The sequence below is a fragment of the Oryctolagus cuniculus genome, chromosome 6, assembly GCF_964237555.1.
Source record: "Oryctolagus cuniculus chromosome 6, mOryCun1.1, whole genome shotgun sequence".
NCBI classification, from domain to species: Eukaryota; Metazoa; Chordata; class Mammalia; order Lagomorpha; family Leporidae; genus Oryctolagus; species Oryctolagus cuniculus.
This window is the reverse complement of record NC_091437.1, coordinates 20,631,628-20,648,139: the sequence shown is the minus strand read 5'-3', so window position 1 is coordinate 20,648,139 and position 16,512 is coordinate 20,631,628. Positions and strand designations below refer to the sequence as shown.

Here is a 16,512-nt window from a genome sequence, read left to right as displayed (position 1 = left end):
AGAGTTTTTAATCCACTAGTATGGTGTTTTTTTTTTTAAAGATTTATTTATTCATTTGAAAGTCAGAGTTACACAGAGAGAGAAGGAGAGGCAGAGGGAGAGAGGTCTTCCATCTACTGGTTCACTCCTCAGATGGCTGCAATGAATGGAGCCGTGCTGATCTGAAGCCAGGAGCCAGGAGCTTCTTCCAGGTCTCCCACAAAAGTGCAGGGGTCCAAGGACTTGGGCCATCTTCCACTGCTTTCCCAGGCCATAGCAGAGAGCTGGATTGGAAGTGGAGCAGCTGGTACTCGAACCGGCACCCATATGGGATGCCAGCACTGCAGGCGGCTGCTTTACCTGCTGCGCCACAGTGCCAACCCCTAGTATGAGATCTTATATAACATTAGGTTAGACCTAAGAATCTGCTTTATAGTAAAGAAGGATGCATTTTCCAGCAAAGGGTGGAAATGTAGGTCCATGACCATGAGATCTCCTGGTTATATCGTGTACTGTGTCACCCTGGTGCTGTTAGTATGATAGAGTGCTGGCCTTAGCCTGTTGAAGACATAGTTGAAGCAGCAGCTTGCGAGTGATATTTGACAGAATAATGAGTTGTTCTTTAGGACACAGTTCTTTTAACAAATAAAAGACCATTATGTGGAACTGTGTCCCAGAAGATATAACACAAGGGTTTTGAACCAAGAGATAGAATAAGGAGACACCCAATTGAAAAATTTGAGCTTCTGGGGCTGGTGCTATGGCATAACAGACAAAGCTACCACCTGCAGTGCTCGCATTCCATGTAGATGCCAGTTCGAGTCCTGGCTGCTGTACTTCAGGTCCAGCTCCCCACTAATGCATGTGGGAAGACAGCAGAAGATGGCACAAATGCTTGGGCCCCTGCACCCATGTGGGAGACCTAGAAACAGCTCGTGGCTTCTGGCTTCAGATCAGCCAAACTCTGTCCTTGTGGCCATTTAGGGAGTGAACCAGCAGTTGGAGAAGGAACAGATGCTTGAGTCTGGCTCCAGGAACAATCAGAACCACAGCCTTCCTGGGACTCATGGGACTGGAGACATTGTAACTCTGGAAACAAGGGTCCTCAAAGCCTCTAGTCACAGTGCCAAGAGGGAAAACTTTTTTTTTTTTTTTTTTTGACAGGCAAAGTTAGACAGAGAGAGAGAGAGACAGAGAGAAAAGTCTTCCTTTTTCCATTGGTTCACCCCCCAAGTGGCTGCTATGGCTGGCGCGTTGTGGCCGGTGCGCTGTGCCGATCCGAAGCCAGGAGCCAGGTGCTTCCTCCTGGTCTCCCATGCAGGTGCAGGGCCCAAGGGCCTGGGCCATCCTCCACTGCACTCCCAGGCCACAGCAGAGAGCTGGACAGGAAGAGGACAGAACCAGCACCCCAACCGGGACTAGAACCCAGGGTGCCGGCGCTGCAGGCAGAGGATTAGCCTAGTGAGCCATGGTGCTGGCAGAGCGAGAACTTTTTAGAGCTTCCAGGCATGCACCATCTGGGACTTAGTCAAGAATGGAACTACCACTTTTTGTCCTACATATAGTCTGCTGCCATGTCTGTGTGTGTGCCAGAGGCTCAGACTGGAAGAGGCTAAATCTATCCACCTGTCTGTCTGTCATTCTGTCACTGCCAGTGTCCCCAGTTGGCTTCTCCATCTGTCCCTTCTGATCTCTGAGTCTGCCAGTGTCTGTCCATCTATCTGTTACTACCAGGAGTCCTGACCTGTGTTTATCTGTCTGCCTATCACTTGTGGACCTGTTGTGTCTGTCTGCCTATAAGGAAAGATGCTCATTCCTACCATGTGTGTTTATTGTATCCAGGAGACCCAGGTCCATGGCTGATTTTGCTTTGTTTCCAAGCCCAAAGCTGTGTCTCTCTGTCCTTGGGCCCCCTAGGCATAGGGACCTATAGAGGGACCATGTCCCAGGGCATGGCCTGAGGCTCTGGTTTATTTCTGTCCAGATTCAGACACTGGCTGGTGTGCATCTCTTTGGTTAGGGTCCATCTGATTCACAGCCCTGTCACTAGTCCTGAGCTGCTGTTTCAGTTGAGAACCTGGGAGAGGCCCACAGAAACCGTCTCAGAGAGGCCCTAGCAGGAGGAAGGATCTGTGGGCTATGGAAGTCAGTCAAGGAGAGCACCCCAAGTCTAAGGGGAGAAGGGAGACTATGAGTTATTTTTATGTTGTTGTGTCATTTCTGGGTTGGAGCTGAGGCTTCAGCAGCATTTGCTGCTTCCCTGGTCTCCCTCCCAGCACTTGACCTCACCCTCATCCAGCCTGGCCAGAGGAAAGGCCTGGGAAGGAGCCAGGTCCTCCACCAAGAAAGCTTGGGGCTGCCCCAGGCCCTGAGCTGGAGGAAGTGTGACACATTGTCAGAGAGCCGAGCCAGGCTTCCCTCTGTCTTGCTGCTTCCTTTGAGATGGTTCCCAAATCCATTAAGTGGGAAAATCAGCAGACAGCCGTGCTGGTGTTGAGTTCCCAACTCCCTTGGCTGGACCCAAGGGATGAGGGTGGTTTACCTTTCAGAGGCTGTTGTAGATAAGACTAATGATAACAAGGTCTGTGGCTGTGAACTGAGCAGTTTCTTGTAGCCTGCTGCTGGCCTTTGCCCCAACGAATGTTTTCTTTGGGAAATTCATGTTGCCCTTCCATCCTTTTTCCTTTTGTAAAACCTGTGAACATGTCATTTAATCAAAGGTGATAAGAGGCTCACTTTCCTCAAACTCTGGAACATAACCACTGCCAGCACCTATGTGGGGAGGAGTTCTCCCAAACCCAGGAGATGGAGCAGTTTGGAGCAGAAACTCCACAGTCCAAGGAGAAGATGACAGTACACTCTTTTGACCCTGGAGGTAGGCAGGCAAGCCCCGGAGTAGGTATTGACGAAGAGGGTACCCAATAGAGGAACTTGCTACCTCCCAGTGGATATTGGTCAACAATGTTAAGGGGACAGATGTCAATCAGTTGACTGGGACACAATCCAGTCAGGGAGCAGAGAATAGTAGGAAACTGTGGCTCATTTGAGTTCCTGGAGCCCAGGACTGCTGTCAGGGAAAGAGTGTGGTGAGCAGTGATGTGGCATGTCTACAGGAATCAGTGATAGGGCAGGATCTAAGACCAAAGGGCCTAGAAGTCACTCTGAGCCAGCAGGTAGCCAATATAGGACCTAGAGGATTAATTCCCTAAAATGTGAATACCTCACAGCTTGGGGGTCCCTGTAGAGCATGGAAGTTTCTAACGTTCAGTAAATATTGTGCAATGAATTAATGGTGGCTGTCAGGAGAGAGGGTTGGTCTGCATTAGGACAAGGGTCCATGGGGCTTTTGAGGTGCTTGTCTGTATGAATGAGATGGGCTGGGCCAGAATAAGGCTATCAAGACAGACAGAAGTGGGCAGATTTGAAAGGGGGCAGGAAAATGAACACACCAGGAGATGCTGGGACTAGGGACTTGGACCCCAGGAGGACCCAGAATGTACCTAGGGCTCTGTAGCTGAGCCTGGTCCCTCACATAGGACAACAGTACTTAAGTTTCCCCTTGGGGTCTCCCGGAGGTTTGTAGGCAAAGGCTGCACTAAACTGTGCATTGGCACCACGCCTGGGTCCAGCTGGCCCTAAGTGAGCCACCACCTCCAGAAAAGACACTGGACATGGAGGTAATCCTGCCACAGCCATGGCAACATAGGAGACTGCCGACTGATAAACTGGGCAATTTTCCTTCTCATGCATAAACACACTATCCTGTAGCTTGCCTAAGCACAGTGCCTGAGGATAGGCCCGCAGCCCTGTGAGCTTGGCTGAGGGTTCAGTCAGAACTGGGCTTTGTTCCCAGCAATTGGCTTATCTGAAAAAAATGAACAATGTAGAGAAGAATGTCCAATAGTGATAAGGGTGTTGGATAAGCAGGCTCAGATCACGTGAGAGGAAAGGAAAGATCCGACACGAATAAGCAGTGCCTACACAAGACAGGGAAACCAACAATAATATTGTTTAACTAAAGACTTCCTTGGGAAAAAAGTTTGGCAATCCCTGCTGCAGCTACAAGATAATTCCTGTGACCCAGCAACTGCACCATACCCTGCATCTCCAGCAGAAAGACAAACATACACTGACCAAAACATGAGTACAACAATATTCATAGCAGCTTTATCAGTGTGAACCAAGAAGTGGAACTGCCCAAAGGTCTGTTGGTGGTGGAATGAGGAAATAAATTGTGGGATGTTCAGGTAATGGAATACTATACGTCAGCAACAAAAAAGAGACCACAACTCTGTGTAACACCAGAGAGAAGTGCACGGACACAACATTTAATGAAAGAAGTCCAACAGAAATGACAGTGTGCTGTGTATGCTTCCACTTATCTGAAGTTCAAGAAGGGACAAAACTAGCGTATGGTAAGAGGTTGGAGGAGGATACTGAACAGGAGGGAGGAACTCAGGAAGCCTTGAGGGGTGCTGGTGGTGTTCTGTGTCTTTCTCTTGGTCTTCGTTATTTAGGTGTAAGCGTTGACAAGAATTCTCTGAACTGTACAATAATTTGCCTCCAGGGCCGCAGGCGCTTGAGGCAGATCCTGGCCTTCCCCTTGAGTGAGGGTCCAGATGGGTTGAGGGTAGGGCCTGGGAAGTTTGTGCAGATCTTCCCTTGAAGTTGAAAAAAAGAACAGGGAGAAAGGTTTTCGATTAATCATCTCTCAGGTTGAAAGAGCAGGTCTGGGCTCGAGATAGCATCAGCAGCAGCAACATGAAACTGTTTCAACTGCGCTTATCTCCAACCACAGTGCAAAATAACTGTGAAGCTTCATCTTTCCTGGCAACCATAGCCCAGGGTCTCCTCACAGGAGAGAAATCGGTCAACCATTTCCGAGGGCGAGGCCTCTGCCCAGCAGCCCTTCTGAGAGCCCAGACAGGGGCTTCTGTGGAGCTAGGCCCAAGAACTGTGTCTAGCTCACCTCCTGTGTAGTCCTGAGGAAGTCCCCGTCCTCTCTAGGGCTTGGAGGCGGGGAGCTTCCAGCACTGACAGTAGGCGAGCTGGCTGTCCTTTACCCCAGCTCCATCCTGGGGGCTGCCCCTGCCCTGACCTACTCTGCAGACCTGCGTGCCATGAGCATCTGTCTCCCTGGTTCTCTGAGGAGCTGGGCATTCTCAACAGTGACAGGTTTTTCTGACTGTATCTGTGCCTCTTTGTGTCAGGGAAAGCTGGTCTAGGCTGTGTTCTCTCCATTCTTGCTACACCCCACTTCACAGATCAGAAAGCTGAGAGCAGGAAGAGACCTGAGTGCTGGATTGCCTAACTGGGAAGCCCATGTAACACTGTGGAAAGGCCCATGACAGGAGCTGGCAGACCTGTGATGACTGACTGTGTACCATCAGCACCAACCAACAGCTTGCTCAGTAGTCCTGGGTGGCACCGTCTGTGGCTGGTCCCTGCAGCTCTTACCTTCCTCTTCAATTATTCAGACCCAAGTTACCAAGCACAAATATGTGTAGGCAGCCAGGAGCCGAGGGGAGTAAAGGCTTGGGAATATAGCACACCTAATTTCCAGGGCCAGTCTTATCAACTTGGGTATGTGTGGTACAGGCCAAAGAGGTAGCCCCCATCTGTGACTGGATAGTATCTCACAACCTTCAGTCCCATGCTGAGAGCCATCCTGCCTGCCTGCCAGGAACAGCAGATGGGCCTCTTCTGCTATTCTTGCTGAAAGAGGTACCTTGACTCTTGCTAGGCAGCTCCATTGTCTAAGATGCTACTGATTACCAGCATCTTGGCTAAACAGCTGCTGAAAGGAGTTGGTCAATGCAGTGCAAGCCATGATCAGGAATCTCATTTAGCCAGGGACATGGAAGATGCAAGGGGACCCTATCATGTCCACTGTCCTGGGACTCATCCTCTTAGATCAGGCCATGGAGCAAACTTACCTCCCATCCCACCTCCAGTCATCCCAGTTCCCTTCCAGACCTTGGCTCTTGTGGGGTCATCTCAGCATTGGTGCTATTGTGGGCGTTTCATTTTCATGGGTGCCTTTTCACATTTGCATGTTAGCTTTACTTCCATATCTCATGGCCTGGAAGATCGGCCATTTATTTATTTATTTAGTAGATGCAAAAGTGTGATCCCTTTGGGTATGATGCTGATTCAAGGAATGTGGGCATATAGTGGTTGTGACAGATACTGTCAGAGGAAAGGGGACAGGGGGAAGGGGCTGCCGTTAGGCCCAGCATATGAGATAGGGCTGTACTGCTGTTTTTGTGTGTTTCTTGGACTCCTGGTTCCACCCTCAGTACTACTGATTTCTGTGGGAAGAGGGGGTGCCTAGGAGGTAAAAGGTGATAGAGTTGAGTTGGTTTCTGGTGATGCCCCTGTCAAGGGAGGCATTATCTCATTGTCTGGGAAGTCTTGATGTGTAATGAGCCAGTCTGCTCAGAATACCCTGCCATGCTTTCCTTCTTGGTCTAGTGATGGACCCAGCAAAACCAAGAATGTTTCTTCAAGACCGGGTCTTCCCAAAGTTATTTCCTATAGAGGCACATACTTTCAATCTATTTGCTGGCCTCTTAGGGAAAAGGGGTGCTCAGGACCAATCTCAGCCAACTAGGGGTTAAGGCTCTGATTCTTTGGCCTAGAAGTGCATTCCAGAGCTCTGGCCTATCAGTATACCAGCATCTTCTTAGAAGATGTGTGAGTAGGCTTCCAGGAAACCATGGGCTCCAGCCTACCTGGGTCTCAGTAGCACTACCCACATGGGCCTGCCATCTGCTTTCTGGCTTCTAGCAGCCATCACAGCATCACTATCTAGATCTGATGCTACCTGGAGGGACCACTGGGGTACAAGGAAAACACAAGTGGCTCTCATTGTAGGATCTCTTCACAGGTGGCTATTAAGTGACCTTTACCAAGGTTTGAGGCCGTCAAGGGGAAAACAGCAGTATTTTGTGTAGTATAGTCTCCTTCCCATATTTTTACCAAGAGAACAATCAGACACTCTCTGTCAGCCTGACTGGCCTCAGTTTCCCCAGGGTTGGGCCAAATTCTCTAAGGCTGTTTGACTTGACAAAGACCCTGCACCTTGACTGTGGTCTGGCCTCTGGTGTACACTTACCTTTGTGGATCCTGTGGCAGAGATACAGAGGTAGCTGTCCAAGGTCACATAACAAGCTAGTGCAAGCCAGGTTTATGCATATCCTGCGGCCCTGAACATTACCATGATATTAAAGGAGTACATGTAGGCCCCCACCCCTCTACTGTCAGGTCCTCATGCTTCATCAGGAGCTCAAGGTTAGGGTCCTGCGTGCTTGCTAAGAGGGGGCTGGGGCAGTGAAGTATTGGTTCTTCCTTCCAGGGCATCCCAGGTGGCCCAGCCACTGGTGTACTCTGCAGACTGCCTGTGTGGTCCACTCAGTGGATACGAGCTCACAGGTTCTAGTGGATAGACTATGGCTTTCTCCAGATTGGAATGCCCTTGGCTCTGTACCTGCCCCTGACATCTGATCTAGCTACTGCTTCATCATATTGGTGACCTTAAGGCTAGTGTGACCTCTTGAGGTGGAGTTGAACAGAAGTGGTCTGGAGGTTCCTAAGGCAAGGGCTGGAGTCAGCTGGGCTGATCAGGCCTGAAATTGGCCTGTGTGCTCTGAAACTTGAAGTTGGCAGGGCCCATCAATGTGCCAAGGATTCAGATTCCCTGAAAGTCTGATCTGGGCCAAGTTGTGCTTGTGGCATAATAGTGATCATATTCCAGAACAAATGGGTCTTTATCTTTTCTGAGGAATCTGGGTTATAGGAATCTCCTTGGAATGGCAGGGTAATCCCAGTCACTGTCAATAAACTGCTCCCCTGAATAGGGTTAAGGTTAGAATTGAGAGAGTAGGGGGTGGGTCAGAGCTTGGTAACCCAGACTGGCGGTATTTTAGGACCTGAGCGACTGGATTCCTCACAGGCAGGGCTTTCTACTTAGTGCACTAGAGGGTGTGACTAGTCAGGAAACAGGACCTCTCATGCCTTAGAGACCCCAAGGGATGATTATGGAACGGGGCTTTACTTTAAGATCATATGACTCTTGCTGGTCTAGATGGAGCTAGGAGTTTGGGGATATTCCTAGTCTCATAGCCCTGTTCCTATCCCCAGATCCCATACTACCCTGTCTTCCAAGCAGCCTGAAAGCCCGTTCTCTGAACCATTTATCAGGATTGACATTGCTGTGGAACCACACTGGGCCTAAGGGGATGGGCAGGGATGGGTTAAACCCAGAGCTCCCAGGAGCTCAGTGGAGAACAAAATGAGGGAGGCTTTGAGTCTCAAGTCTTGGTGTTTGGATCTGGAGGCTGTTAGGAGGTGTCTGATGCTGGGAAGGAGGTCTGGAAAAGGACCTGATGAAAGTTCTGGAAATCCAAGGAGAAGGGGAGCAGTGACCAGCCTCTCAGATCCTGAAAGAGCTCTTCATGGGTGCCCACTGGCACTGGAGACATGGTGAGAGTCAAGTGAGATAGGGTTGCAATCCCCCCATTCTTGGCCAGTGGCTTCTCCTGAGAGACCCCTTGAGCTCCATTCCAAGAACCCAGTTATGGAGCTATCACCTCCACTCCTTCAGGTATATAGGGTTCCTACTGAGGTTAGATTCTGTCCTGACACTCATACACCAACATTTCCAAACCTGGGTTTATTGAAACAGCAGGTGCTGATGATCAGCTCCAGACAAGTATCCTCATGCACCCCATTCCCATTGCCCATCCAGAACCTCGCTGGCCCTCCCAGAGCCAGTGAATCCCCACGCCCCTGGCAGTACACTGTTTCCAAGCCTCCTCTGTTGGCATTTCCTGCAGCTCTAACCCTGTGGGAGGACAGGGCCCCAGGGGCTTCTCTTGACCCTCTCACAAGATTCACAAGATTTTCGTCCTTTTTTTTTTTTTTTTTTTTTGACAGGCAGAGTGGACAGTGAGAGAGAGAGACAGAGAGAAAGGTCTTCCTTTGCCGTTGGTTCACCCTCCAATGGCCGCCGCGGCCGGCGCGCTGCAGCCGGCGCACCGCGCTGATCCGATGGCAGGAGCCAGGAGCCAGGTGCTTTTCCTGGTCTCCCATGGGGTGCAGGGCCCAAGCACCTGGGCCATCCTCCACTGCACTCCCTGGCCACAGCAGAGGGCTGGCCTGGAAGAGGGGCAACCGGGACAGAATCCGGCGCCCCGACCGGGACTAGAACCCGGTGTGCCGGCGCCGCTAGGTGGAGGATTAGCCTAGTGAGCTGCGGCGCCGGCCGTAGATTTTCGTCCTTCTATGGATATGATAATGCTCTGTAAGGCTTCCTTGAACTTGGAGAAGTAATTTTGCTCAGTAGTGCAGTTCTTGGGAGAAGCTGTTGGCTAAATCAGAAATACATGTTTAAGTCATCTTCTTAGCAAAAATGAATAAATAAATAAAAGCAAACTCTTATCTTCACAGTTACAATGGACTTGCAAGCCCTCCACCTCCTAGGAGATGACTTGGCAGGGCCCTCCCTGGTCTGACTTGTGGAGAGTACTGGGGGCTGCCTGGGGAGACTGAGACCCAGAGTCAGGATCACCTGTAATCATGGGGAAAGAGCCAGAGGGTTTATGCAGGATCCGTGGCTTCTAGGACAGTGATGTGAGGACAAGCAGACTGGGAGCCCAGAGGACTATGCAAACAGTGGGCAAAGAGAAGAGGCAGCTCAGTCCTTTCCCAGACTTGCCGCCTTACACTACCCTCATCTCCCTGCTAACTCTGTCATGGGCTCCCAGTGAGTTTCCTCAGTCCCAAAGAGTCCCAAGTGTGGGGCACACTGAAGCAGGCTTGGGTCAGGCTGAGTTCATGACCAGTTCTGCTATGACCTGCCTAGAACTGCCCCACATTGACCCCTGTGTGTTGGGGCGGGGGTAGCTTGGCAAAAGGACATAGACAGAAAGCCCCAGAACCACCCTTGAATCTCCATTCCCTCATGCCCCACCCTTCACTCCCATCAGTGGCTGGATGTCTTTTGAATTGGAGTCTGTACTGGATAATAGCCATCAGTGTGGCCCTGGAATAGTCCCTCCTAGCTAGGCCTCCCTTGTGGCAGGGGTGGACTCCCTACTTTGGGGCAGGGAAATGAAGTCTCCGTTTCTCCAGCTGTGAGCTCATTTTTGTGAGTTTTTCCATGTTCTTTTGAACCTTGTTATATGATGTTCTTTTTTATTGTATTTGATAATGAGATCCTTCAGGGTGGAGGTGAAGTCCTTTGTAAATTCCCTGTAAATTCCCTGTGGCAGGGCTTCTGAAATAGTGTTGAGAGCCCTGGGGTGGTAGAGGTATGCAGTAAGCTACCAGCTGATCTGCATCCTAATCCATTCCTGGTTACCCTGCCTGGACAAAACCATAGCCTCATTCTCCCACAGGAAACTCTGGTCCCTAAGAGCCATCCAGTGTGGACAGTGAGTGTTCAGTCTCTCCCTGAGCCAAGGGCTGGGCCAGGATCGTGGCAGGAGAGCCTGGCAGAGCCCAGAACCTGGTCATGGTCATTGGTTCATCTGGTAGTAAACTCTCCATCCTTTGTTTTTTCCTCTTCCCTGGAAGTTGGCTGGTCTGATCCTCCCCTACCCCTTCAGCTCAGTGTGGTCAGACAGGTCCCAGGGGTAGGGGCTGCTTATCTCAGTTGTGGTTTGGGGAGATCTGCTGAAGGGACCCTGGAAGCAAGAGAAGCATCAAAAGCCACTGAAAGCAAAATCCTATTTGATGAAAACCCGGACTTGCCTTGTATGTGTGTCAGCAGAAAATTCTCTCCGAATCTCAGTGTAGATGGCTGTGTAATTCTTATGGGAAGGCTCTTTCACTGAGGTTGAATGGCTTTTCGACCCCCAGAGGACAGAACCCTGGAGCATGTACAGGTTCCTGGCACCACTTGAAGGTGGCTTCAAGCCAGTTTGAGCTCTGGGCTTGGCAGCTTTTCTGTGGAAGGGACACCTATGTATGTGGGTCTACGTAAATGCTTAGCCTCTTATCAGTCATCACTGGCTTATGAGGAAGATTAGAGAGGTCCTTATCACTGGGCAGGATGTGCTTTTCATTCATTTTCAATGACCACAGCACATCTCATGGATTCTTGTCTTTGCTAAAATTCACCCGTGGTCTAAGACTTTCTTTGTCTAAGACTTTTTCGTGTGTAATCACATCAGGACTCTACTGAGCCCAGGGGGTGGGACAGGAGGTAGGCCATGGGTCTCTGGCCAGGACTGGGACTGTCAGCAGATGCAGGGTGGCACACAGAGGGCATGGTGGAATGATGGGTGCACAGCTGTTAGAGGGCCACAGGCTGCTTCCCAGCCAACTGAATATGACCTGGACCCTGTGTCCCTTCCCCTGGCCCGTTCTCTCAGGGCTTCAGCCAGATAGACTGTTTCGGGAAAAAGAAACCTAACAAAGGAGAAGGCTGGCGCTGCTGACAAACTGAGCCTAGGGGATGCACCCACGTCCAGTCCCAGAAGGGACACAAGTAGCAAACTCAGGACCAAGGCCTTTAGCCTGGTCATCGCTGAAGGAGTAGCATGAGGCTACCTTCTCCTCATCCTGAAAGCAGTGGATTTAGGAGCAGATGCCTGATGGCTTTCCAACTTCATGTAAAAATAAAAATAAAACAGTTCAGAACAATGCTAGAGGCATGTCCCACTGTGAACTAACATTGTGACTGTCAAAAATTGAAATCATTCTGGAGAAAGTTTGGTGAATAGGCTGAGTCCTGACCCCTGTGGTTTGGTTTCTTTCCCCTGAGCAGTGAGTCTGTTTGCTGATCTACCTTAAGAATGACTGAAGCCCTGGGTGTGGGACATGGGGTCCATAGCCTCCCAAGGGGATTTTTCCCAGTGCCAGGGTGGGCCTGTTCATCCAGTGATAGGCAGACATGAGGCCCTTTCACTTGGACTTCCATCCAGGTGAGCCTGGGGCAGGGGCCATTGGGAATCCAAGGATATACCCCTAGGGGAGCACCTTGATCCACCTAGGCCCAGCTTCCTCCTCTGATCAACTGTGAAAGCATTGTCCCTGGCATAGTGCCCCACAACCCCAGCCCCTCAGGCCCTGGGCCCCTCCCACTGCCTGGCCAGCCTTCTCCCTTCCTTGCCCCCTGGGGCTAAGGGGCACCTTCAGCATTTGCTCATGGTTGAAAATAAATCAGCACACTGCATAAATAAAAGTAAGCTTTAAATAATTTATTATTATGTTAAAACACCTCAGATAAATATGGAGTATGAACCTAAATAAATAAATAAATAAATATTTTTACAAACATAAATATATAAATAAATATTACTGATTCCATACATTATCAGACATACCCCCTTCCTCTACCAGGCCCATAACTGGGTCAGTGTGGTCCAGGGCAGGTCCATGCTGTCCCCACAGTGGCCCCTTGGTCCCTCCAACACGAAGATCCTGAGTTTTTGGCTCTTTTGGGTGGGAGAGCAGTAGTCTCTGAGGTCAACAACCAGGGCTGGCCTGGCTAGCCTGCGCTTCCTCACTTCTGGACTGGCTCCCAGCAGTTAAAGGGGATGACAAACAGAAAGCACTTCAGGTTCTCTTTGAAACTTTTGAAGGTGATAAACTCGGTCTCACAGGAAGTTTCCTTAAGAAAAAATGAAAAATAAAAAACACTTGAGTACAGGCGAGTGGGTGCCATGGGAAAGCAGTAATGTGTTTCTGCACTCTCTAAGAACTGCAAGGCTGGAAAGTCCGTTCTGGGAGTCAGGTCATACTGTTGCCACCCATGTGTCACCTGAGGGGTCACAAACATAGCTCTACCAAAGGCAGCTGGGACAAGGGGCCTGAGAGAGTGCCAGTCGAGGCTACCCCCTGTCCAGGCCGACCACCCCTGTGATCCCAGGCTAAGGTGGAGCAGTTGGATTGAGGCTGGCTCCCGGTACTCAAAAAGAACAAGATTCAAGGCCACAGACCTCACTTTGGTCCCTTAGAAAGAAAGGGGTATTTGGGACCTTTGTCTATTCCAGGCGGGCCTCTTCCTTGTTCCCATGCAATCCAGGTACCCCACGTGAGGCCAGGAGAAAGTCCTGTTGGCAGATAGCATCTGGGCCCTGTACCTTGAGACTTTGGGCAGGCTCTGAGTTTCTTTGGGTTTCTCTCACCTTTGACTTCATTAATGATAACAACAGTGATAAAAAGGATGGTCACAGCTCCCTGGCTTTAACTCTGAGGGATGATTCTGGACTGGCTGCCCCCTCACTAGAGGTACTCATCAGACTCTTCAGGGTCCTGACTGCCATGGCCAGGGGTCTCTCCCAGCCTGGGGATTTTCCTGCTTGGTGCCCTGTAGTGCCACTTACCGGGGTTGGGGGACAGTTTTGCTTGTAGTGGCTGGCCATCAAAGTCAGGGTACTCGAGAGCCGCTCCAGGCTGCCCCGCAGGCCTTGCTTGTACAGTTCCAGGCGGGTCTGCAGGCAAGTTGGTTTCTGTGGGAGTATCCATTCTTCTGTGAGCAGAGTATGAACAAGGGCCCACAGTGGGCACAGGACAGCCTCTCCATGACTCCATCCTGTTTCTACTCCAGACCCTAAGAGTAGGGCCTGGGAGAGGCACAGGCTGAATCCCAACTAGTCTCAGGCTGGCCCACTCAAACACGCTGCCTCATCTACTATGGGTATGCATTGCCTCCTTCCTGCCCAGCTTGGGCCACCTCAGTTGGCACAGTCATCTTCCCTTATCCTGGTACCTCCAAGAGGGTCCCAGTGCCCAGGGGAGGAGCTCACTTATACCCCCACATCACCATTCAGGGAGAAGATAGGGTGAGGCCTCACCTGAGCCCACGAGTAAGGCTTGTTTCTGAAAACCCCCTGCAGTCTGCACCCTGTGTCCACAGTGAGCCCTTGAGTGTTAGGTCTGCCTGTGGCTGCTCAGCTGATAAAGGAACTCACGTGACTGCCACAGGGGCGGTCTGAGGCAGCACAATGCTGGCTCCCATCCTGGCAGCCAGCTGCCGGGAGAGAAAGTAGACAATCCTGTGAGGGTCCATTTACAGTGAGTCCCCCACCCCTGCAAAGGTAGAGAACCCTGGAGAGGTGTGTCAGAGAGAAGTGTCTTACCTGAGGATCAAACATTTCAGAGACGACTTCTACCATTTCGCCCTGCAGAGAAGGAAAATGTCACTTTTCTAGCTGACAGGACAAGGCTGGGGCCAGCGGGTGGCCCAGGCACAGCCACACTCCCCCCCCACTCACCGGCACAGCGGCAGAATCGTTACTGCGGCTCAGGATGATCCGGGCCTCCTTGATGGCATCCACATGCTTCAAGGGCTGGCTGACAGTGTTGGGCTGGTGGGTGGGTGCAGAGATGGTGCAGACCACACTGCCTAGGAGGAACAGGTTCTGCAACCACATCCTCCTGAGGACTTTAGCCTTTCTCTCTGAGTACTGGGCTCACTGGCAAGAGAGCTTTTATATACACAGTTAGAGGAAATGATTAATGGTGACCACAAAACACCAGGGAGGCGGGGGAACTACCTGAACTGTGGAATCTCCTGGCCCTTATCAGCTACACATGGGGACAGTGAGCCTTTTCCTAGGTGGTCACCTCAGGGGTTTTCATTAATGAGCCCTTCCACGAACCTGTAGCCACCCGCCTGCCTCCTTGAGCCCTCTCCAGCCCCTCTGTGGGCAATGCCTAGGGAGAGACCAGGCCCTAGGCTGACCCTCCCTTTGGAGGGCCTCCAGGCATGGCTTGGCCTTCCTGGCCTGGAGTGGCTGGGGCACAGCAAGGGAGACCCTAGATTGGGCTCCTGCTCCAGGGTCCCCTTCCTGCCTGCTATCTCAGGAGGCCTTGGGTGGGCCGTGCCGACCTTGGTGTCCCTTTCCAGGTTCAGGCTTCCCCTTCTCCTCTGGTCACCGTGAGAGATTTGAGTACAGTTCTCATAGGCCTGTCCCACTGTTCATTTATGCAGAGTCCAATGAAATGGCACAGTCCTATGACGGGTTGTGCAGGCTCCCATCAAGGACCTACAGCAGTCAGAAGCTCAGCCCAGCCAGGAACCCCTACCTCTGTGAGCAGAGGCAGTGACATCCAGTGCACATCAGCCAGTGATGTTGCGGTGCCTTCCTCCAGGGTGAGGCCCAGCTGACAGTTGCTGTCCGGGTTTACCCAGCAGGGGTGAGTTGGGGCTCTCAACTGGGGCAGATCAGGGCTCTGAGTTCAACTCCTGGCTCAGCACCCTCAGGTTGAGTGACACTTACCTCTGAGCTATGTGAGCCTTGTCGCCCTCTGCAGGGCAGGTTTCCCTCTCAGGTGGGCACTATATTCCCACCCACAGTCCCCAGCAGCAGGAGCTTCAGGGACGGACTGCAGAGCTGCGCCTGTACTGTACAACATCCAGGGAACAAAGGCTTTTCCAGCAAGGTCTTGTAGACTTCATTTCCTGCATGGCCCCAGCTCCAACCTACTTGCAGCTCTAGCGGCCTCCCTTTGGGAGCAAGAACTGCTTCTGGAAAACCTACAGGCTCTTGAGGGGCTGACAAGTGTTTGATTTTCACAATGGAGTTCAGAGGGGACAGCACAAGTTTGTGTTTGCACAAGGGATCCGGCTTAAGCCGCCCAGGACCTCAAATTCCATGGCCTCAGGGCATAGGTCCATGTGTACCCTCTTCCACCAAATGCATGCCAATGCAATGGATACACTTCCGTGTGTCCTGGAGGGGAGGATGTTTTACTGGAAGGTGCATCCTTGTGAGCCCTGACTTCTGTCACCTCCAGAGGTGCCCCTCACTCTAATAAGGGGGAACCTGGATGCCATGTTTCTGATTCAGCTTTGACTGATGGGGTTGAACACCAGGGAAGACCATATCCTAGCTCAGGTAGACAAGGCCTCAGAGAGCAGGAAGCACTGGTGGCTGGGGCTGGGTACTGTGGGCTGAGTCTACTGTGACAAGTTTCACTATACAGTGGCGCAGTTTTACTGCCTGAGCTCTTGAAGCCAGTCCTTAGTCCTGCAGATTTCCCTGGGGCTCCCTGCCAGCCTCTGGGACCCACCATGAGGCCATCCCTGCCCTCTGAGCCTGGCAGGGGGTGTCAAGGTGGTTGGGCCAGGGTGGGAGCATGACCTGGCCAAGGCCTAGCCCTTCTCCACCCTCTCCATGAGGCCTTTGCTCAACTCCCTCCAGGAAGCTCTTGGGGGGCAGAGGGAAGACAAGGGTACTACAGAGAGATACTACATGGAAGGGAGGTCTGTGTCAGTTCCCTGGAGGCTTAGGGGGCAGGGAGGGGAGCCATAGCTGTGGGCAAGGTAGGGAGGGGGAGCTGGAGTGGCCCCTGGATGGGAAGTCACTTTCCTCTTGGAAATGAATCATCATGGCTCAGTCAGCAAGCCTGTCTTCCAATCCACACCAGCCCTGTTGATGTGGGGTTGGAGGGTACCCTCTGATGGGCCTCACACCTGGCCTTTGAGGCTAGAGGTCTGGCGGGGAGACAGGCTGCAGTGGGCCCTCCCATGGTAGGGTCTGAGCTGGGATGGGGGAGTTCAAAGTTGAAGGATTCCAA

The 16,512-nt window shown here is 51.6% G+C and overlaps 1 protein-coding gene and 1 long non-coding RNA gene across 2 annotated transcripts in view; one reads left to right on the top strand and one right to left on the bottom strand.

The window, feature by feature from the left end:
* Nucleotides 1-16,512, top strand: part of LOC127490670 (uncharacterized) — a 116,400-nt gene that overhangs the window by 95,330 nt on the left and 4,558 nt on the right. The window lies entirely within an intron of this gene.
* CSF2 (colony stimulating factor 2) lies at nt 12,491-14,363 on the bottom strand. The gene is given in 4 exon segments (NM_001171257.1): nt 12,491-12,598; nt 13,314-13,439; nt 14,070-14,111; nt 14,205-14,363. Coding segments are annotated over 4 exon segments (435 nt in total).